Source organism: Thamnophis sirtalis, unplaced genomic scaffold (assembly GCF_051295495.1).
Source record: "Thamnophis sirtalis isolate CommonGarterSnake01/CBP01778 unplaced genomic scaffold, rThaSir2_p1.2 scaffold_6, whole genome shotgun sequence".
Taxonomy (NCBI): domain Eukaryota; kingdom Metazoa; phylum Chordata; class Lepidosauria; order Squamata; family Natricidae; genus Thamnophis; species Thamnophis sirtalis.
In genome coordinates this window covers 54,430,937-54,447,618 of record NW_028261386.1, presented here as the reverse complement: position 1 = coordinate 54,447,618, position 16,682 = coordinate 54,430,937, and the positions used below count along the sequence as shown (strand labels likewise).

The window sequence follows — 16,682 nt, the reverse complement described above, 5'->3', positions numbered from 1 at the left end:
TGTTTTCCATGAGTAATGCAAATGACAAGATATAATAGCTATAAATCTGAGCCTGCTTTGAAAAGCCCAGCTGACTTTTGGCAGGTCATTAATATTATAAAAATACATAGGCTAGTATCCATTTATATTACCTTAAATCTTTTGGAAAAAATATTGAAGAAGTACTGTAATAACGCCCCCCGTTGCAAAAAAGAAATTATGTTCTCAAATGTTGGTCTGCAACATCTGTAATTCCAAGACTCTATGATCAATTGTCAGAAATGTTGGAAAGGAAAGTACCACAACTACTGTGGGAAATAATTAGGAAGGGTGGGTGAATGATACAGCAATACAGACAAGAAATGTTTGCAGGCCCATCAAGCAGATAATTCCAAACTAGGAAGAAAAAATAGCATTGCTATGCAAATGGTCCACTGAAGAAAGCTTTGGTTATGTGATTAGAGAATTAAAACATTCTTCTAACTTTGAAGGAGTTTTTTCACAGGCAAACAACTCCCAAGAATCTGGGAAAAAGACTACTATTTGACTTTCCTACCCAGTTGGATGTTTGAAGAAAGCCCTTTGGTTAAAAGATTGCTGTTTTGAATCTTGTTAAAAATCCATAGCTAAGCAATCACATATGTAACCCTTGGTGTCTTCAGTAAGGATTATTTAATTCAAAAATAACAACTGCTGTGTTGTTAGAAAAGTGTGCCCATGCAATACTTTGCATCAGTGCTCAGGAATCTCTATCCATTTCCTGGCTGATTTCCTGATAGGTCATTTGCACATGATTAAATAGTGCTTAGTATTAGTCTCATACATTTTTGAAAGATGAAGTCAGATAAAGTGTCTGCTGTATAAATGATTTTTTCCCTATTTGAAAATATCTTATTGCACAAAACCATTCAAGATCAAAAAGCTAGGAGACTTTGGAAAGTTATCTAGTTTGTGGTTTACTTTATAAAAAACATCAGTATAAATCTCCCCTCCTTGGACATACAGATCAAAAAGTTCTGCAACTTGTTAATTCTTGTCATTTCCTTAACAATTTATATTTTTAAAGTCCATCGAGTCAGATAGGCAATAAGCCGACTTCTGGACCGACTTCAAAATAGGTACAGCAATAAAATGAGTTTGTCATGCTAACTGCTAGTTGTCAACATCCAGAATAACACACACTAGTGATTTTTAAAGGGTTACCACAACATTTCTCTTGCAGTACATTTTAAGGGTCACTCATCAAAGCATTGCCTTCTGTTTTCACTTACAATGTAGAACTGTCATTACTGATTCCCCAGTTCCTAGCTCTGGCATAATTATTTTGTTCTCTATGATGTTTTGAATGTGGAATAATGATTTGTTAAGAAAAATTAAATGTACAGGGCATTGAGAGGTAGCATAGAAATTGAATAAATAAATAGATTAAATAAATAAGTAGATCAGTTATCATCTGCTATAGAAAATAATTCTGCTACCACAGAGAGGAACACTGCTATTATTCATAAAATACCATCTGTGGGCCTGATGTTGGGCAAACTGTTGTACGTCATTTCCCAACTATCAGAACTGTGATTGGAACTAAGCAATAGTATTTCAGTTGCGTAGGTATTTGCTATTTCTACTTGGGCAATGTTTAACAAGAATTTCTAAACATGATGGGCTGATTTTCATGAATTTTGCTTCATGCATTTTTGGAAAAAAATGATGCAGCTTTTTAATTTAAATGCAATTTTACAGGGAAAGTCCTTTATTTTTAACTGTCTGAAACCTTAATGATCATAAGTTTAATTTTCACTTCAAGAGAATAATGGTATTTATCTCGTAAGCAATGTATTCTTGAATGTCATTCAAACTCTGCTGCCTTAGAAGAAGGGGGTAATACATTTCATCTAGGAGGCAGGTTCTGATGGCTATTGTAGTTAAGCTATTGATGTTTGTTTAAAATGGGTATTGATATTTAACTAAACCAATGGCAAACCAAAACATCTTGTGGTACCACATTTTCTAATAAATTAATAATTTTATTTAGTATTCTATACCGTGTTTCCCTGAAAATAAGACAGGGTCTTATTTTCTTTTTACCCACAAAATATGGCTTGGGCCTTATTATCAGGGGAGGGTTAATTGTTTTGGGGTTTCTGGGCAGCTGCATTCTTGCAAGCGGATCCCCAAAGATCCGGGTACAACTTCAGGGGCAAACGGCTGTGTTGTACTGTCACAGCATCGCAACACAACAGCCATGAGGCGACCACGCTCACGAGCAGCTGCCCGGCAAACCCCTTTCCAGACGGGCACAGCGCCATTTACTGACCTAGGGATATCACCAAGCCGCATGTGTGCCTGTTCGCTGCCGCCCGGCTCTCGCAGCTTGGTGCCTTTGAAATGCCAGTGAATGGTGCTCTGCACGGCTGGAGAGGGGGGTTGTGCGAGCGACTGTTCCGCTCCCACTCACGCACCTCCCAGCCTCACGATGCCCTGGCCCAGCTCTCACCGCAGAGCCAGAGCACCTCCGCTGTTTTCGCCACCATCCCAGCATGGCTTTTTCAGCAGCTTCAAAACTGAGTCTTCCGGCAGTAGCTGCTCTGGGCATACGCTCTATGGTTGTGAGTCGGCTGCCGGCAGAGCATACTCCCAGAGCGTACAACCATAGAGCCTACGGCTACAGCGGCCATTGCCGGAAGACTCAGTCGGAAGGCGCCAAGCAATGCAATCACCTTTGCCTCCCCCCAGTTCCCACAGCTTGGCAACTTCAGGATACCGCTAGGCTGGTGAGCGGCGCTCTGCCTGGCCAGAGGTGGGGGGTTGTCCAGGGGCTTATTTGCGGGGAAGGGCTTATATTTTTGCCCACCAGAAAAATGTGGCATGGCCTTATTATCAGGACATGTCGCATTTTGGGGGAAACACGGTATTACAGGGGAAGACTATAACTGTACAATTCACCATTTGTTTCATTTACTTTTGTAATAGTCTTCATTGAAAATGTTGATGTGCTAAGAAGGAACTGCTTTAATCTTCTGATCATTTTTGATGACCTTTTCTGCAGTGTTTTTAATTACAACACAGATTACACACAACATTCTTGTAGCTCTCTTTAAATTTTCAGTACAATTTCCATTTGAAACTAGTAAATAAAAGTGTATTTAAAGTGGGGAAAGTAAATAATGCAAACAATCTTCAGCTATAAGGTTTGGAAGCAACTAGATCACATTAAAAAAAATCTTCTATTCTGCTTAGCACACTGGGAGATTGGAAGGAAATCATACTGGAAATTGTATAATAGAAGTTTGCAAAAATGTTGTAAAACAGTTGGCAGTGCCATTCAGTTTGTAGCTCCAGTCTAAAATCTGAAATATTTAAGACAGCCAGAGGGCAGCAGATTGCCAATTATTTATTATTGTATTTTGATTGCACAGGTGAGGTGAATTTTCCATCTCAGGCATCTAAAGTTTTATAAACATTTAAAATTACAAAGAGGTAACCTTTGAATTCTAGGCCTTTGGGATTTTTCCATTTCTAGCTATTGCTCATTTCGATATTTAATTTGAAAATAACAAATTCATAAGATTCTAGTTGATATTAAGTAAATTATCAAGCATGTAAATTAAGTAGGGGTGGCAAGACTTTGCTATTACTTATTTGCCTGCAAGTATTCAAATCCTGGACCTTTGCCTTAACATATCATTATCTAAGCGCCCCAAGCTTGGGTCCATAACTCAAATACTCTCCTCTAAGGATTACATGAACACCATTAGTCATTAAATAGCAAATATGGCAAAGAAAGTAGTCAGACAGAGCTCCTGCACACCTAATTATCAAATGCTTCTTTACAATCTTTTACTCCACAATGAAACAGCAGATGTCTATTAGGACTTAGATTGTCAATGTTACATTAAGCAGAATATATACATTTGAAAGTCCAACAGAACTGCCTGCTGTTCTGAGAAGTTACACCCACAGCCTATTAGCCCTTTTCCTATTTCTACAATGGAACGACAAGCTCTACTGATTCATTAAAGAGCAGAGGGCACTCTCTATATTCCTATGAACACATTCTTTTATTATAGCATTTATCCCCGGGATTTCTGATTCTGAAAACCATGTTTTGTGTTGAGCCTAGTCAAACTAGGATCCAGAGCTATATTATGAACTGCAAGGCTCCTTTGAAACTCAGAGGGAGAAAATGACTAGACACCGATTTTCATCAACGTCTTGATTTATGACGCTGCTCAGAATTCACATGTCTCCAACAGCTGGATCATCATTAAATTATGCATTCCCATCTGGAAGAAAAGTAGGAAAGCTGCAGGCCCTCTTCCCCCTGAACACAAGGAACAGAAAGGGATTTAATTAGGTAACTGGATGATTTGGAAATAAGATCAGACCTTGACCTGGGTGGTCCTCTGCGTCTCCTGCTGCCTTATGTTAAGACCACAAGCTGTACACGTACAGACCTGTTTACATTTGCTCAATTTGCTTAAATTACATTTCCATTCATTATCAAAAAGCCATTTCAACTGAGAGGGAAAAGGTCTTTATTAAAAAAAATATCATATGGTTATGTCTAGAACTAGTCAGGACAAGACCATGGGATCCTGCATGATGAGGTTACATATCTGGCTGTGCACTGATGGATCAAAGAGGAACCTTCCCTTCATTATGTGGAAATGATATTTTGGGGGGGGGGGAATTCCTGTGTACCACTCAATGCCTCATTTTTCCTTTCTGCAAATGGGGGAGAATTTTTGTCCCATTAAGTAGCCAGATGCTTCAAAGCTTATAAAATGCTTTTTCAATCAGCAAATGCATAGAACGAGGCAGTCAGCAAATGGAAGTAGATGAAGTGTTTTTCCACTCATTATTAAACAATCTGTTCTGGTAATAGAAATCCTAAAGTATACTGCAAATACAATTAAGCATACCACTCATTCGCCTCACATGAAAATAGCAGGAAGCACATATAGGTTCCAGCATGTTTAATACTATGCTATATATCTGTACTAAGCTTTATTAACGATTTCGACACTATTTTAACACTATTGCATCAACTCAGTCTGTTATCAATAATGTGGTATCCTGTCCCTGTGACTGAAGCCACAGCCAGAATGGTAGTCATTTGGTGATCTGGATAGGATAAAGAGCTATTCTGGGACAAATACTGAGTAAGCATCTTTTCATGCCAAAGCAGTTCAAACTTGGCAAAGTATTGTTATAGACAAGCAAAGATTCTCAAAATTGTCTTAAAAGGTTGAAAAGGAACAATGGCAGAACTTCAAAAGCCTGATGGTATCCAGTTGTGTCTGGAGTTGCAGGGTAACTTTCCCTAAAAATAAGAAGGTTGGAAACAAGCAGAGTTGGCGGGGAAATCTGACTCCACCCATATTTATTTTCTGAGAAGCACTTTTATGTTGTTTTCTCTGAAGGAAGGTGCTGTAACAGCACTCGTAACTATGCTTGTATATTCTATGGAATGTTTAATCACAAATCATTGATTAGGATAATAAGACTCTTAGGAAAATTCATGCTCATAAAATTATTTCCCAAGGACAAATATTCAAAGCACTTTTTGGAGGGAAAGCTCTCTAAAATCATTTCAACAAATGAACAAATCCTTGTTTCTTTCACAGGAGTGACAATGTTACTGGAAAATGTTACCCCAACTGTCTGTATCAGGATCAGAAGTTAGGGTGACCTATTCTCTGTCTGGAATAAAAGCAAGGCAGCTCAGAGGGAATGATTTCAGCTCCTGCTACATTCACAGCCAAGCTGAACTTTAGCAAATAATAAATGCAGCGTTAAAAAACAAAAAACAGTTGCTGATTGGAGCAGCTGGTGGTTTATTCTATTCTGTATGGCTCTTTGTATTTCCAAAATTCATTGGATTGCATATTTGAGGTGAGAAAGCAGAAGGCTAAGTCACAGGGTTATTTTGGCTATCCGATAAATAAAGGCAGCTATTATATTATCACTATCTGGGGCATAATTTTCTACAATAACACCATCTCACCATGCTTCTGTGCAATTAACCACAATTAAAGCCCAACTGCTCTCCCAATTAAAGTTTCCACTATTAACATGTTTCCCACACGGTGGTCAATACCATATTTTGCTATTATGCTACCAGCTATGTGCAGGAAAAGCTGAACTTTAGTCAATCGTCGCTTTTTGGTGAACCGAAGAAGTTGCCCCCAGCACTGTCTTTTGCCAACGGCTTCATTTCCTAGCAGCTGCTCTTTTCACTGTCAAAAGGTTAACTAAAACCAAAGAGACGCTGCAAGAAAGATAGAAAACACCAAGGGATATTATTGAATAGCTCAGGCATTTGATAGTATTTGAGTTAACCACAGGTTCCACTTCTGCTGATGCACAGAGTTTTCAGTAATTAGTCACTGGATTGAGCTCATTATTTATAGTTTTTTAAAGTCATTGCCGTTAGGCCACAAAGCCAGGAAACAAAGAATGGATACTTAAAAAAAAAAAGGACTGGCTTTTTGTTATATTGATAATTCCATTTTGTTCCAGTCACAAGGAAGATTTCCTGGTGTAGGGCTAGGCCAGAATTTGGAAATGTTTTCAAGACATATAATCAATGACCATAGAAGACGCCGAACAAGGGTGTGTGCTGTCAAGGTACGTGCCTAAATCGGAAATGGATCTGGTAATAAAAATCTTGTTTGTTAAAAGCAAACACTCTTGTATGAATTTTGTTCCAAGGAACTATTCATCAGTAGAAAGGGAGACAGAACATTGAGCAACAAAGATTGGGCAATAAGAAAAAAGCACAGTAAGAAGCACAAAAGGGTAATATTGTTGAGCTGAAACAGACAGTGGTCAGCCTACTAACTCAAGTCCAAATTTGTCAAATCACAATTTGTCTATTGGACATCTAAGTGTAAGCCATGAAAATTTTCATGAAGTCTGTATGGACGTACATATTGGGCTAAACCATAATAGCTTATCTTATATGAACTCAGCCACTGTGATTTATAAACCATGGTTTATGGCTCAGTATATTAGCGAATACAGAAATAAATGAACCAACTTATTAATTCCACCAGCTGACAGGGATCCATTTTACAGGCACCAACATTGTTCTTTTTATGAGACATTTACATTCAATTTTCTACGGTAAGATCAAACGTAACTGTTAAATAAAAGGATAAATTGCAAAACTGAAATAAAGAACTAGAGGTAAACTATGACAAAATGACACAAGAATCATTCTCAATAATAAAGATAATAAGAAGGGGTGGGGAGAGAAACAACCTTTCAGACTAAAACAGCCTTAAGAGCCTGTTTAAAAGGAAGAAAAAAGAAAGAAATACTCTCTTGGGAAGATATTCCATACTGAAAAGCCCCTTTTCATAGCAATCCTGTAAAAGCAACTGGTGGAAAATGATGGAAAATAATCACTGGGGATGTTTCTGTTTCCCTGCATTTACTGTTGTTACACTGCTGCTTTTATTTTTTTTTCAATGTAAAAGAGAAAGCAAGCTAAACAACAAACAGCAGACCTGAACAGCTATGATGATGAGAAAGCATAGGTCACTTAATTTTTTAACAACAAACAATTAATCTCTGGCACCCTACTATAAAAAAAAGGAAAATTGGAGAATTATGCAGAAAACTCAGTATTCTAGCCGCATTACACATGGCCTATTGTAGCTAACTTTCAATACTTCAGACAGGAGGCAATTAGAAGGCATTTTGGACTTGTTGCAACACTCAAGTTGGCATAATAGTAGCTGAAGAGCTGGTGTTTTCATCTTTAAGAAGCCATTATCTTCTAAATCAACTTAAATATACACCTGTGTATTATCTGTTATTTTAAAGCAGAGGGGAATATTGTTTAGGGAGAAGAAGTCAAGGGAAGACATAGTAGTCGAGTTCTCAAGGAACTTTTTAATTCTGTGTATTAATTTTAATTTTACATAGTAATTACTAAAAGTGCAACACAAGCTTCTACATGCTTTCTCAAGAGAAATTCCTACTGTTTCAACAAGATGACCTTCTTTGTAAGTTTAAGTGTGATTAGCCGAAGGAAACTCTATGAATATACAGAACTGCTAATAAACTCTATTTGTATGGTTTTTTATTTTTATGAAGTATATATGGTTCTGATTATCACCTTTTGTATATGGTCATCCATCCATCCATCTCTCGTCTAGAGTTTGTGATGATGAACCAGAAAAGGATAGACGATTCTGAATGATTGAAACTTGTTACTGCAGGTTGTTTTAATGAATGAATTGTTGAATTATGAGCTCTGTAGGATTGTCTTGTAAAACAGTCATAATAGTATTATAAAAAACAAAATGCTTACAGAAAAGTAATTCTGCAGGTTTTAAAAATAGCAGCCTTATGTTTTATAACAATGTTAGATCAAACCTAATGAGAGCTCAAGATACACACCCAGCCACAAAAAAACCCCAAACCACTATATAGTATGGATTTTTTTTCTTAACATCAAGGACATGTACATTTTATTCTAATCCAGAAGGGAGTCCTGTTTTGGAAGTAGTACCGTCAGCGGTTAGATAGCAATATTTGATGATATTTTTAAACAGAAGAAGCATCTTTAGCTTTGTGTTTGTGCATATTACTGCTTGCTGTATTGGCAGAGAAACTCAAATATTTGTTACATATTGGTTTTATATTTGTAATTTATCTATCTCTATTTCTCTATCTTATTGTGGTTTGGAATGTGAAGTTGAAATTTTTTTTTACAGCCCCATTCAGCTAAAGTGACTGATGGATAGACTTTCTACTAAGGCTGCTCATTCTGAATGAAAACAATGATTCTCAATCTAAGTGTATTTATTAAAAGGATTTTGTACTTTATTCCTCTTAAGCCTCCATAGGATTACCTCCAAAAAGTTTCCCTCACATAAGGTACATTTTAAATGGATTGTCAATTATTTAGTCCCTTGATACTGGGAGGGCAGCCTTTTAGTTTCTGTAATTTCTGTTAAATTCTGTAAGTAAGTAAATAAATCAATGAAAAAATAAAAGCATGAGGATGGGCTTATTAGTACATTGTACAATAGAACTATTACTGGCTATATTTTATTTCTGGCATGAAACAAATACAATGTGATTCAGAAATTAAACTGAACCATTCTTGGTAAGTCGGTCAGTCAAATAAAACTTGAGTTATCTCTATTTTCCCATATTTCAGATGAAACAAATTCTAGGAGGATCTTATAAGGCAAATAGGGCAAATGCTATTTGCCTTCATCCCATTTCCTCTTCTTTTTTGAATAGCCTGTTTAAATTCATGTGTGCTATAATCCAAATAATCTATGGCTCCTCTCATCAGTCTCCTTCACACTGTTCCTATTTTCCCTTAGCAGATGCACACTGTTGATGGCCTTGCCCTTTTCCTATTGTTCTCCACTTTGGAAAATTTCTGCCCATATGTTTATTTTTTTCACTTGGTAAGATCAGCAAACTGACAGAAGTCCTTCACCAAACATGTGCTTTTATCCAGAAATATGCCACTTGGAAACTAGGTGTTCTATGTATAGAATGATACATGCAGGCAACGTTTTGTACATCCGTAACTATTACCTCCAATGATCTGAATGTAATGGTTCTCATAAATCTAACCATGTAGTTTTCCTAGGTAACAACACAGCTGTGGCTTGCTACTTCCTTCTGGCACTTCTCCAAATTCTCAGTCTAGGCTACAGTCATTGCATTTTCTGTTAACAACTAGGTCCACCCTTGATTAGCATTCTGGGATTAGCCAAGGTCATCTAGGTGCTGCAATCTTCTCATATATATTTGCATATTCACGTATACAATCAAATGTAAACCATTTAATAGATTCCATTAAAATTTATGCTCTTAATAGGTTTGTTGATCTGCTTTTCATGTTAACATCAGTACTGTATGGTTACAAAACATCACTGAAGTTGACAATAGCAGCACCTGCTAAAGACCACAACCCTGTGTGGACTCTGGAATATACTAATCTTGCTACTTTCCCTTTCTTGCTACCAATACACGGAGTTTTTCTGAGTTAACCAGTAATATCTGCTTCTTCCAAGTTCGGAGTGAGTACAGTAGGAAAGTATTTAAATAATCACAAAGTGGAGAGATGGTGGCAATTGCATAACTCAAGGACATTTTGTCCAAAGTCTTCAATTAATATTGAAAATATATCTAAAATTCAGATGCTGAAAACAAAGAAAATGGGTAAATTAGTGCCCTTATGATCCATTTGTGAGTTTTCCCCAAGAAAGCTGGCTGCTCATTGTTAAAAGTAATCTTTTCTACCAGATGGACTTGTATTTGATCAGATAACCTTTTCTTAACACAGATATAACCTAAAACCATCTCAGACTATGGTTAGCAGGAGATCAAATCTGAAGACAACTTGAGGTTTACAGTAGTTTTTTAGCTTCAAAACTGTTCTGAGGTAAGTATACATTGAATAATTTGGTGTGATATCTATGAAATTATTTAATTAGTTTTACTTGTAAACAAAAGGAGGCACTAAGTAGTCAATATTATATTGCATATTATCGTGGAAGTAGCATTTACATTTTTCTTGACCGTCTGCCACTAAGGAAAGGTATTCATGTACTTCTGTTGGATGACTAACCTGCAAAATTGTTTCATTGCAGCTCTCCATTGTTATCTAATCAGTAAAAATATAGCTATGAAAACTCCTAGCTTAACTAGAGAAAATTCTCATGGATTAAAGTGTGAAAGAATATCACTTTACCGAAAAGAAAAAAGAAAAAAAAAAGGAAAAGAAAGCTGCCTGTTAAAACAGCAATGATAAAAAGGTGTATTGCTTAATCAAACAATAGGAACATTCATTCGCAACCACAAACAGAAGCACTTCCCATTTACCTGAGTTCAGGGTGAAACCAGACTCTGGATCTGATTTTCAATGCTGGGACAATCCTGACACGTGTGAAAAAGAAAATGTTTCCTAGCATATTAAAATACATAACCCTCATTCCAGGTCATATTCAAGATTTTAAAATATGGTTTCCAGAGAGTAATTTCCAGGGATCCACGCAGTTTAGCAAGTATCATGAAATTTCAAAAGACAACACCTCTGCGTGTCTTTGAATAAAAAGATGATAAACAATCATAAATAAGGCCACAATCAAATTTTTAAGGTAGTTTCCATGCTGACCATAAGGATGAACAAAAGTATCCAATCCGCTATATGATAGAGGAGAGGCAAGATTAAGAGCAGTCTCCTCCAAACCTATTTATTTATTTATTTGTTTGTTTGTTTGTTTGTTTGTCTTGTATGCCGCCCACTCCCGGAGGACTCCGGGCGGCTCACAAAAGACAAGGGAAAGCGGGGAACAAGACAAAGACAACATATTAAAAACAAAACCAACATGCACAATTTCTATGGAGGTAGATGCTTCTCAGCTCCCCCAGCCTGCTGGAACAGCCAGGACTTGGTGGCTTTGCGGAAGGCCGGGAGGATAGTAAGGATCCGGATCTCAACAGGGAGCTCGTTCCAGAGGGCCGGAGCTGCAACAGAGAAGGCTCTCCGCCGGGGAGTCGCCAACCGACATTGGCTGGCAGATGGAATCCGGAGGAGACCCAACCTGTGCGATCTAATTGGTCTGAGAGAGGTAATCGACAGGAGGCGGTCTCTCAGGTACCCAGGTCCGATGCCATGTAGGGCTTTATAGGTAGCGACCAGCACCTTGAAGCGGATTCGGAGACTAATAGGTAGCCAGTGCAGCTCGCGGAGGATAGGTGTAAAGCAAATGCCCTAAGGAAAACCAAAGTGGTTACATGTAAAGAAGGGATGCGATGGTTTAGTGGCTAAGACGCTGAGCATGTCGATCGGAAAGGTCAGCAGTTCGAATCTCTAGTGCTGCGTAATGGAGTGAGCTCCTATTACTTGTCCCAGCTTCTGCTAACCTAGCAGTCCGAAAGCATGTAAAAATGCAAGTAGAAAAATAGGGACCGCCTTTGGTGGGAAGGTTGGTTTGGTTGGTTTGGTTTATTAGATTTATGTGCCGCCCTTCTCCCAAGGACTCAAGGTGGCGTACAACATAAAAAAACTACACATATTACAAAAGTTAAAAAGAATTAAATAGAATATCCCAAACAAACCCAATTAGAATTAACAATTACATTTTAAAGAAAATTCAATTAAAATTAACAATGATACAGAATTTATTTTGTTTTGTTCAGGCCAGGCTGGCTTGCTGGAAAAACCAACTTTTTAGGGCGCGTCGGAAGGACTGGAGGTTGGGGATTATACGAAGCTCCGGGGGCAGCTCATTCCAGAGGGAAGGCGCTCCCACAGAGAAGGCTCTCCCCCTGGGGGTCGCTAGCCAACACTGTCTGGCTGACGGCACCCTGAGGAGGCCAACCTGTGGGATCGCACTGGACGGTGGGAGGCTACCGGTGGCAGTAGGTGGTCTTGCAGGTATCCTGGGCCTAAGCCATGGAGCGCTTTAAAGGTCATAATTAGTACCTTGAATCGCACCCGAAAGACAACTGGCAACCAGTGCAGGCAGCCTAAAAGGGGTGTAACATGGGAGCACCTAGGTACCCCCATGATAACCCGCACAGCCGCATTCTGGACCAGTTGAACCCTCCGGGTGTTCTTCAAGGGCAGCCCATGTACAGAGCATTACAGTAGTCCAGGCAAGAAAGGACGAGGGCATGAGTGACTGTGCACAGAGCATCCCGATCCAGGAAGGGGCGCAACTTACGTACCAGGCGAATCTGGTAAAAGCCCCCCCCTCCCCCCCCCCGGTCACGGCCATCAGGTGTTCTTCCAAACTAAGCCGCGTATCCAGGAGGACACCCAGATTGCGGGCCTTCTCTGAGGGGACTAAAATTTCTCCCCCTATCATCAAAGATGGAACAAGATGCACAAATCGGGATGATGGAAACCACAGCCACTCAAGTCTTGGAGGGATTGAGCTTGAGCCTGTTCCTCCCATCCAGATCCGTACAGCCTCCAGGCATCGGGACATCACATCGAGGGCATCGTTTGGGTGGTTTGGAGTAGAGATGAAAAGTTGGGTATCATCAGCATATTGATGATACCATACCCCAAAACCACGGATGATCTCACCCAGTGGTTTCATATATATGTTGAACAGGAGGGGTGAGAGAACTGACCCTGGGGCACCCCACAAGTGACGCGCCTCAGGGTCGATCCCTGCCCTCCAGTCAACACAAACTGCGACCGATCCGACAGGTAGGAGGAGAACCATCGTAAAACGGTGCCCCCCACTCCCAACCCCCTGAGTCGTCGCAGTAGGATACCATGGTCAATGGTATCGAAAGCTGCTGAGTGGTCTAATAGAACCAGGACAGAGGAACAACCCCTGCCCTGGGCCCGCCAGAGATCATTGACCAACGGGACCAATGCCATCTCCGTGCTGTATCCGGGCCTGAAACCCGACTGAAATGGATCCAGGTAGACAGCTTCATCCAGGAACTGGGGAAGCTGACGTGCTACCGCACTCTCAACAACTTTTGCTACAAAGCGAAGGTTGAAGACCGGACGATTGTTGGCTAAAGAAGCTGGGTCCAGGGAAGGCTTCTTAAGGAGGGGCCTCACCACCACCTCCTTCAAGGTGGTGGGAAAGAACCCCTCTCTCAACGAAGCATTGGTAATCACCTGGAGCCAGCCTTATGTCACCTCCCGGGAAGCCGAGACTAACCAAGAGGGACACGGGTCCAGCACACAAGTGGCAGCACTGAGTCTCCCATAATCCTGTCCATGCCCTCGGGGGTCACAGAGTCAAACTCATCCTAGATGGTTTCCACAAGATTCATCCCCGTCGACTCACCTGAATCTACCCAGTCAGAGTCCAAGCCTGTCTGGATCTGAGCGATTTTATCCTGCAGATATTGAACAAATTCTTCAGCCCTACCCTGCAAGGGGTCATTCCCAGTTCCTTGGTTAAGTAAGGAGTGGGTCACCCTAAAGAGGGCAGCTGGGCAGTTATCTGCAGACGCGATAAGAGCGGGAAAATGTTGCTGTTTTGCCACTTTTATCGCCACTAAGTAGGATTTAATATGAATCCTTACTAGTGTTCGATCAGATTCGGACCGGCTGACCCTCCAACCACTCTCTAGGCATCTTTTCCAGCATTTCATCTCCCGGAGCTCCTCAGTAAACCAGGGAGCTACCTGGGATCAACACCGGATCAGAATCAGCAAAGGCAGAACACGATCCAAAGCCCCAGTGGCCGCCCTATCCCAGGCTTCCACTAGGGCTTCGGTCGAGTTGTGAGCAAGGGATTCAGGAAAAGTCCCAAGCTCCATCAAGAAACTTTCAGGGTCCATCAAGCGCCTGGGGCAGAACCATCTAGTCGGTTCTCCCTGCAGTGAGGGGTAGCAGTATGGAAGTCAAGCCTGATGAGGAAATGATCCGACCATGACAAGCGTTCCATTACCTTAAAGCGCCTTTGGTATTTAGTCATATTGGCCACATGACCACAGAGATGTCTTCATACACTGCTAGCTATTCAGTTTTGAAATGGAGATGAGCACCACCCCCTAGAGTCGGGAACAACTAGCACATATGTGCAAGGTGAACCTTTACCTTTACACGTAACGAACTTGCAAGCAGAATTTACTCAGTCCTGGTTTATGCCAGCATGGAACTCATGAGCTGCTATTTCAAACTTGGAAGTTGACAATTTCTGTCGGAAAATGCTCAGAAAAATCTATATACAGTGCTGCATAGATTCTATGTCCTTAGGTTCTGCAGATCCTGCTGTTAAGGTCTGCCTTTGGGCATTTGGGTGTTAAGGCTGTTTTCTGAGAAAAACGTAATTTCAGACCCTGAACAGAAAATATTGGCTAGTCTCTTTGTATTTTACCTATTTGTGCACAAATTGATGTACAATTAAACGATATCAACACATATTTCTTTACTTCTGATCAAATCTGCTTTCCTGTGAATTAAACCAGTTATTCTTGTTTAGGTACAAAACAGCACTGTCCTTGGCCTCTAATAAAAAGTTACAACTGCTGGAGGAAAACACACACTACAATTCATGACATCAGGCACCTAAAATGTATAGCTGGTACATGGAGTGCTCACAGCAACCTCACCAGAAATGTTCTGCATTTATATCAGGGAAAATAAAAAACAGTACAAGATGTCCCAGGGTAGTAAATGTGAGTGAGATAAACCTCTATCAGGAACTTAACTACTGTCCTTCTTTAGGGCTGTTACTAATAATTATAACATTCCAACCTTCAGTCAGAACTTGATTATAAACAGGAAAAGCATTGGGAGAACAGAGAACCCCAAGTTCTCCAGTATAAGACTGCTCAAGTTAATGGCCATATAAATCACAAGAAAATTAATTTGGCATGGCACACTGCTTCTGACTTTTAACTATGCCCTGTGGAAGTTGAGTACCAGATTTAAGCTCTACAAAGTCTTAGGTTCTGCCAGCACATACACCTCAGGCATGTGAGGACACAACCAGTTATCCAATTTGGGGGAGTCAGAAAACTACTGGGCGTCTCCCTTCTTTTTCCAGACAGGAGAGTAGGTGGCTGAAGTAAAGGTGCTGAGGGATTATGTCGCCATCTTGCACAAGTAATAAGAACATTACTGTTGCAATACAGAAGAGACGGAAAGACGAAGGAAGCCTAAAATAACATCATCGGTACATGCTGCTCTCTGCCCTATCGAAAGAACATCAGCCTAAAAACCTTGGGTGAACTCACATTCATTGTATAATAGGCTGGATGGCAACAGTTTGATCATATTTTTTATTTATTTTTTAAAAAAGATTTGTAAGGTCACCCATTTAAAACACAACTCCAGATGCTCAGAAGAATAAAACCCAGAACAATAAAAACCATAAACCCAAATCCCAGCACCTCAAATATTCCTCCAAAATACCCTCCCTCCCAAACGAACTCCAGATGTACTCATTCTATGCTAGAACCTGCATAAAAATCCAGGTCCTGATGACCTTCCAAAAGCCTAGAAGGTGGGGGCTTTCTGGATCACCAGAGGGGAGGGTCTTAGGTATAGAAAGTCATGGAAAAACAGCCATGCAATATCACCCAAAGATTCCATTTATTACTGAGGATTTGTAGTGCTCAAGTGAATAGCCAAAAATGAGACTTAAAATATAATACATACCGTGGTATCTACAGCAGAGGTCTTCCTGACAGGGATATGATTTGGGGTTGGTTCCTCTTTGGAAAGTACCACGCAGCCCTCTGGTCCCAAAGTTACGACGACAGTCCTACAGCCTCTCTCTAACAATTTAAGTCCCACTTGTCCAGCATCTCCAGCATTACCAACTGCAATTCCTGTTAGAATTTCTGCCTTGAAGGGAGAACATTAAAGTCAAATATTTAAGCAAGCAAGCAAAATGTAGCTCAATAGCAACACCATCTACAAAAACCATATTGAAATGATAAAGCTGTTCAACAATCATTTCTACCAAGTAAATATATCAATATATACATTTAGTATCAAATAGAGAGAGAGCAGGCATGCCTAATTGCAATGAAAAAAATAAAAATATCGGATTTTTGTTTTTTCTGGATTAAGGGCTACTGGACTTGCTAACCAATGTATTTAGAAATGGATATGGATTGCCTAATTGGTTCCAAAGGGCAAATTCCCAAATAATTCCTTCGGTCCTCCTTGGATTAGTACTGATAATAAATCATTATTACTTTCATGACACTGACTGACTCAGGTTCATGGT

The 16,682-nt window shown here is 39.9% G+C and overlaps 1 protein-coding gene across 3 annotated transcripts in view; it reads right to left on the bottom strand.

Annotated features, from left to right (window-relative positions):
* RBKS (ribokinase) overlaps positions 1–16,682 on the bottom strand; it is a 62,055-nt gene that overhangs the window by 2,943 nt on the left and 42,430 nt on the right. For all 3 annotated transcript variants that reach the window (XM_014060297.2, XM_014060299.2, XM_087717896.1), the window contains exon 7: positions 16,106–16,294. In XM_014060297.2, coding sequence (XP_013915772.2) covers positions 16,106–16,294 — 189 coding nt within the window. The remainder of the gene's footprint in view (positions 1–16,105; positions 16,295–16,682) is intronic.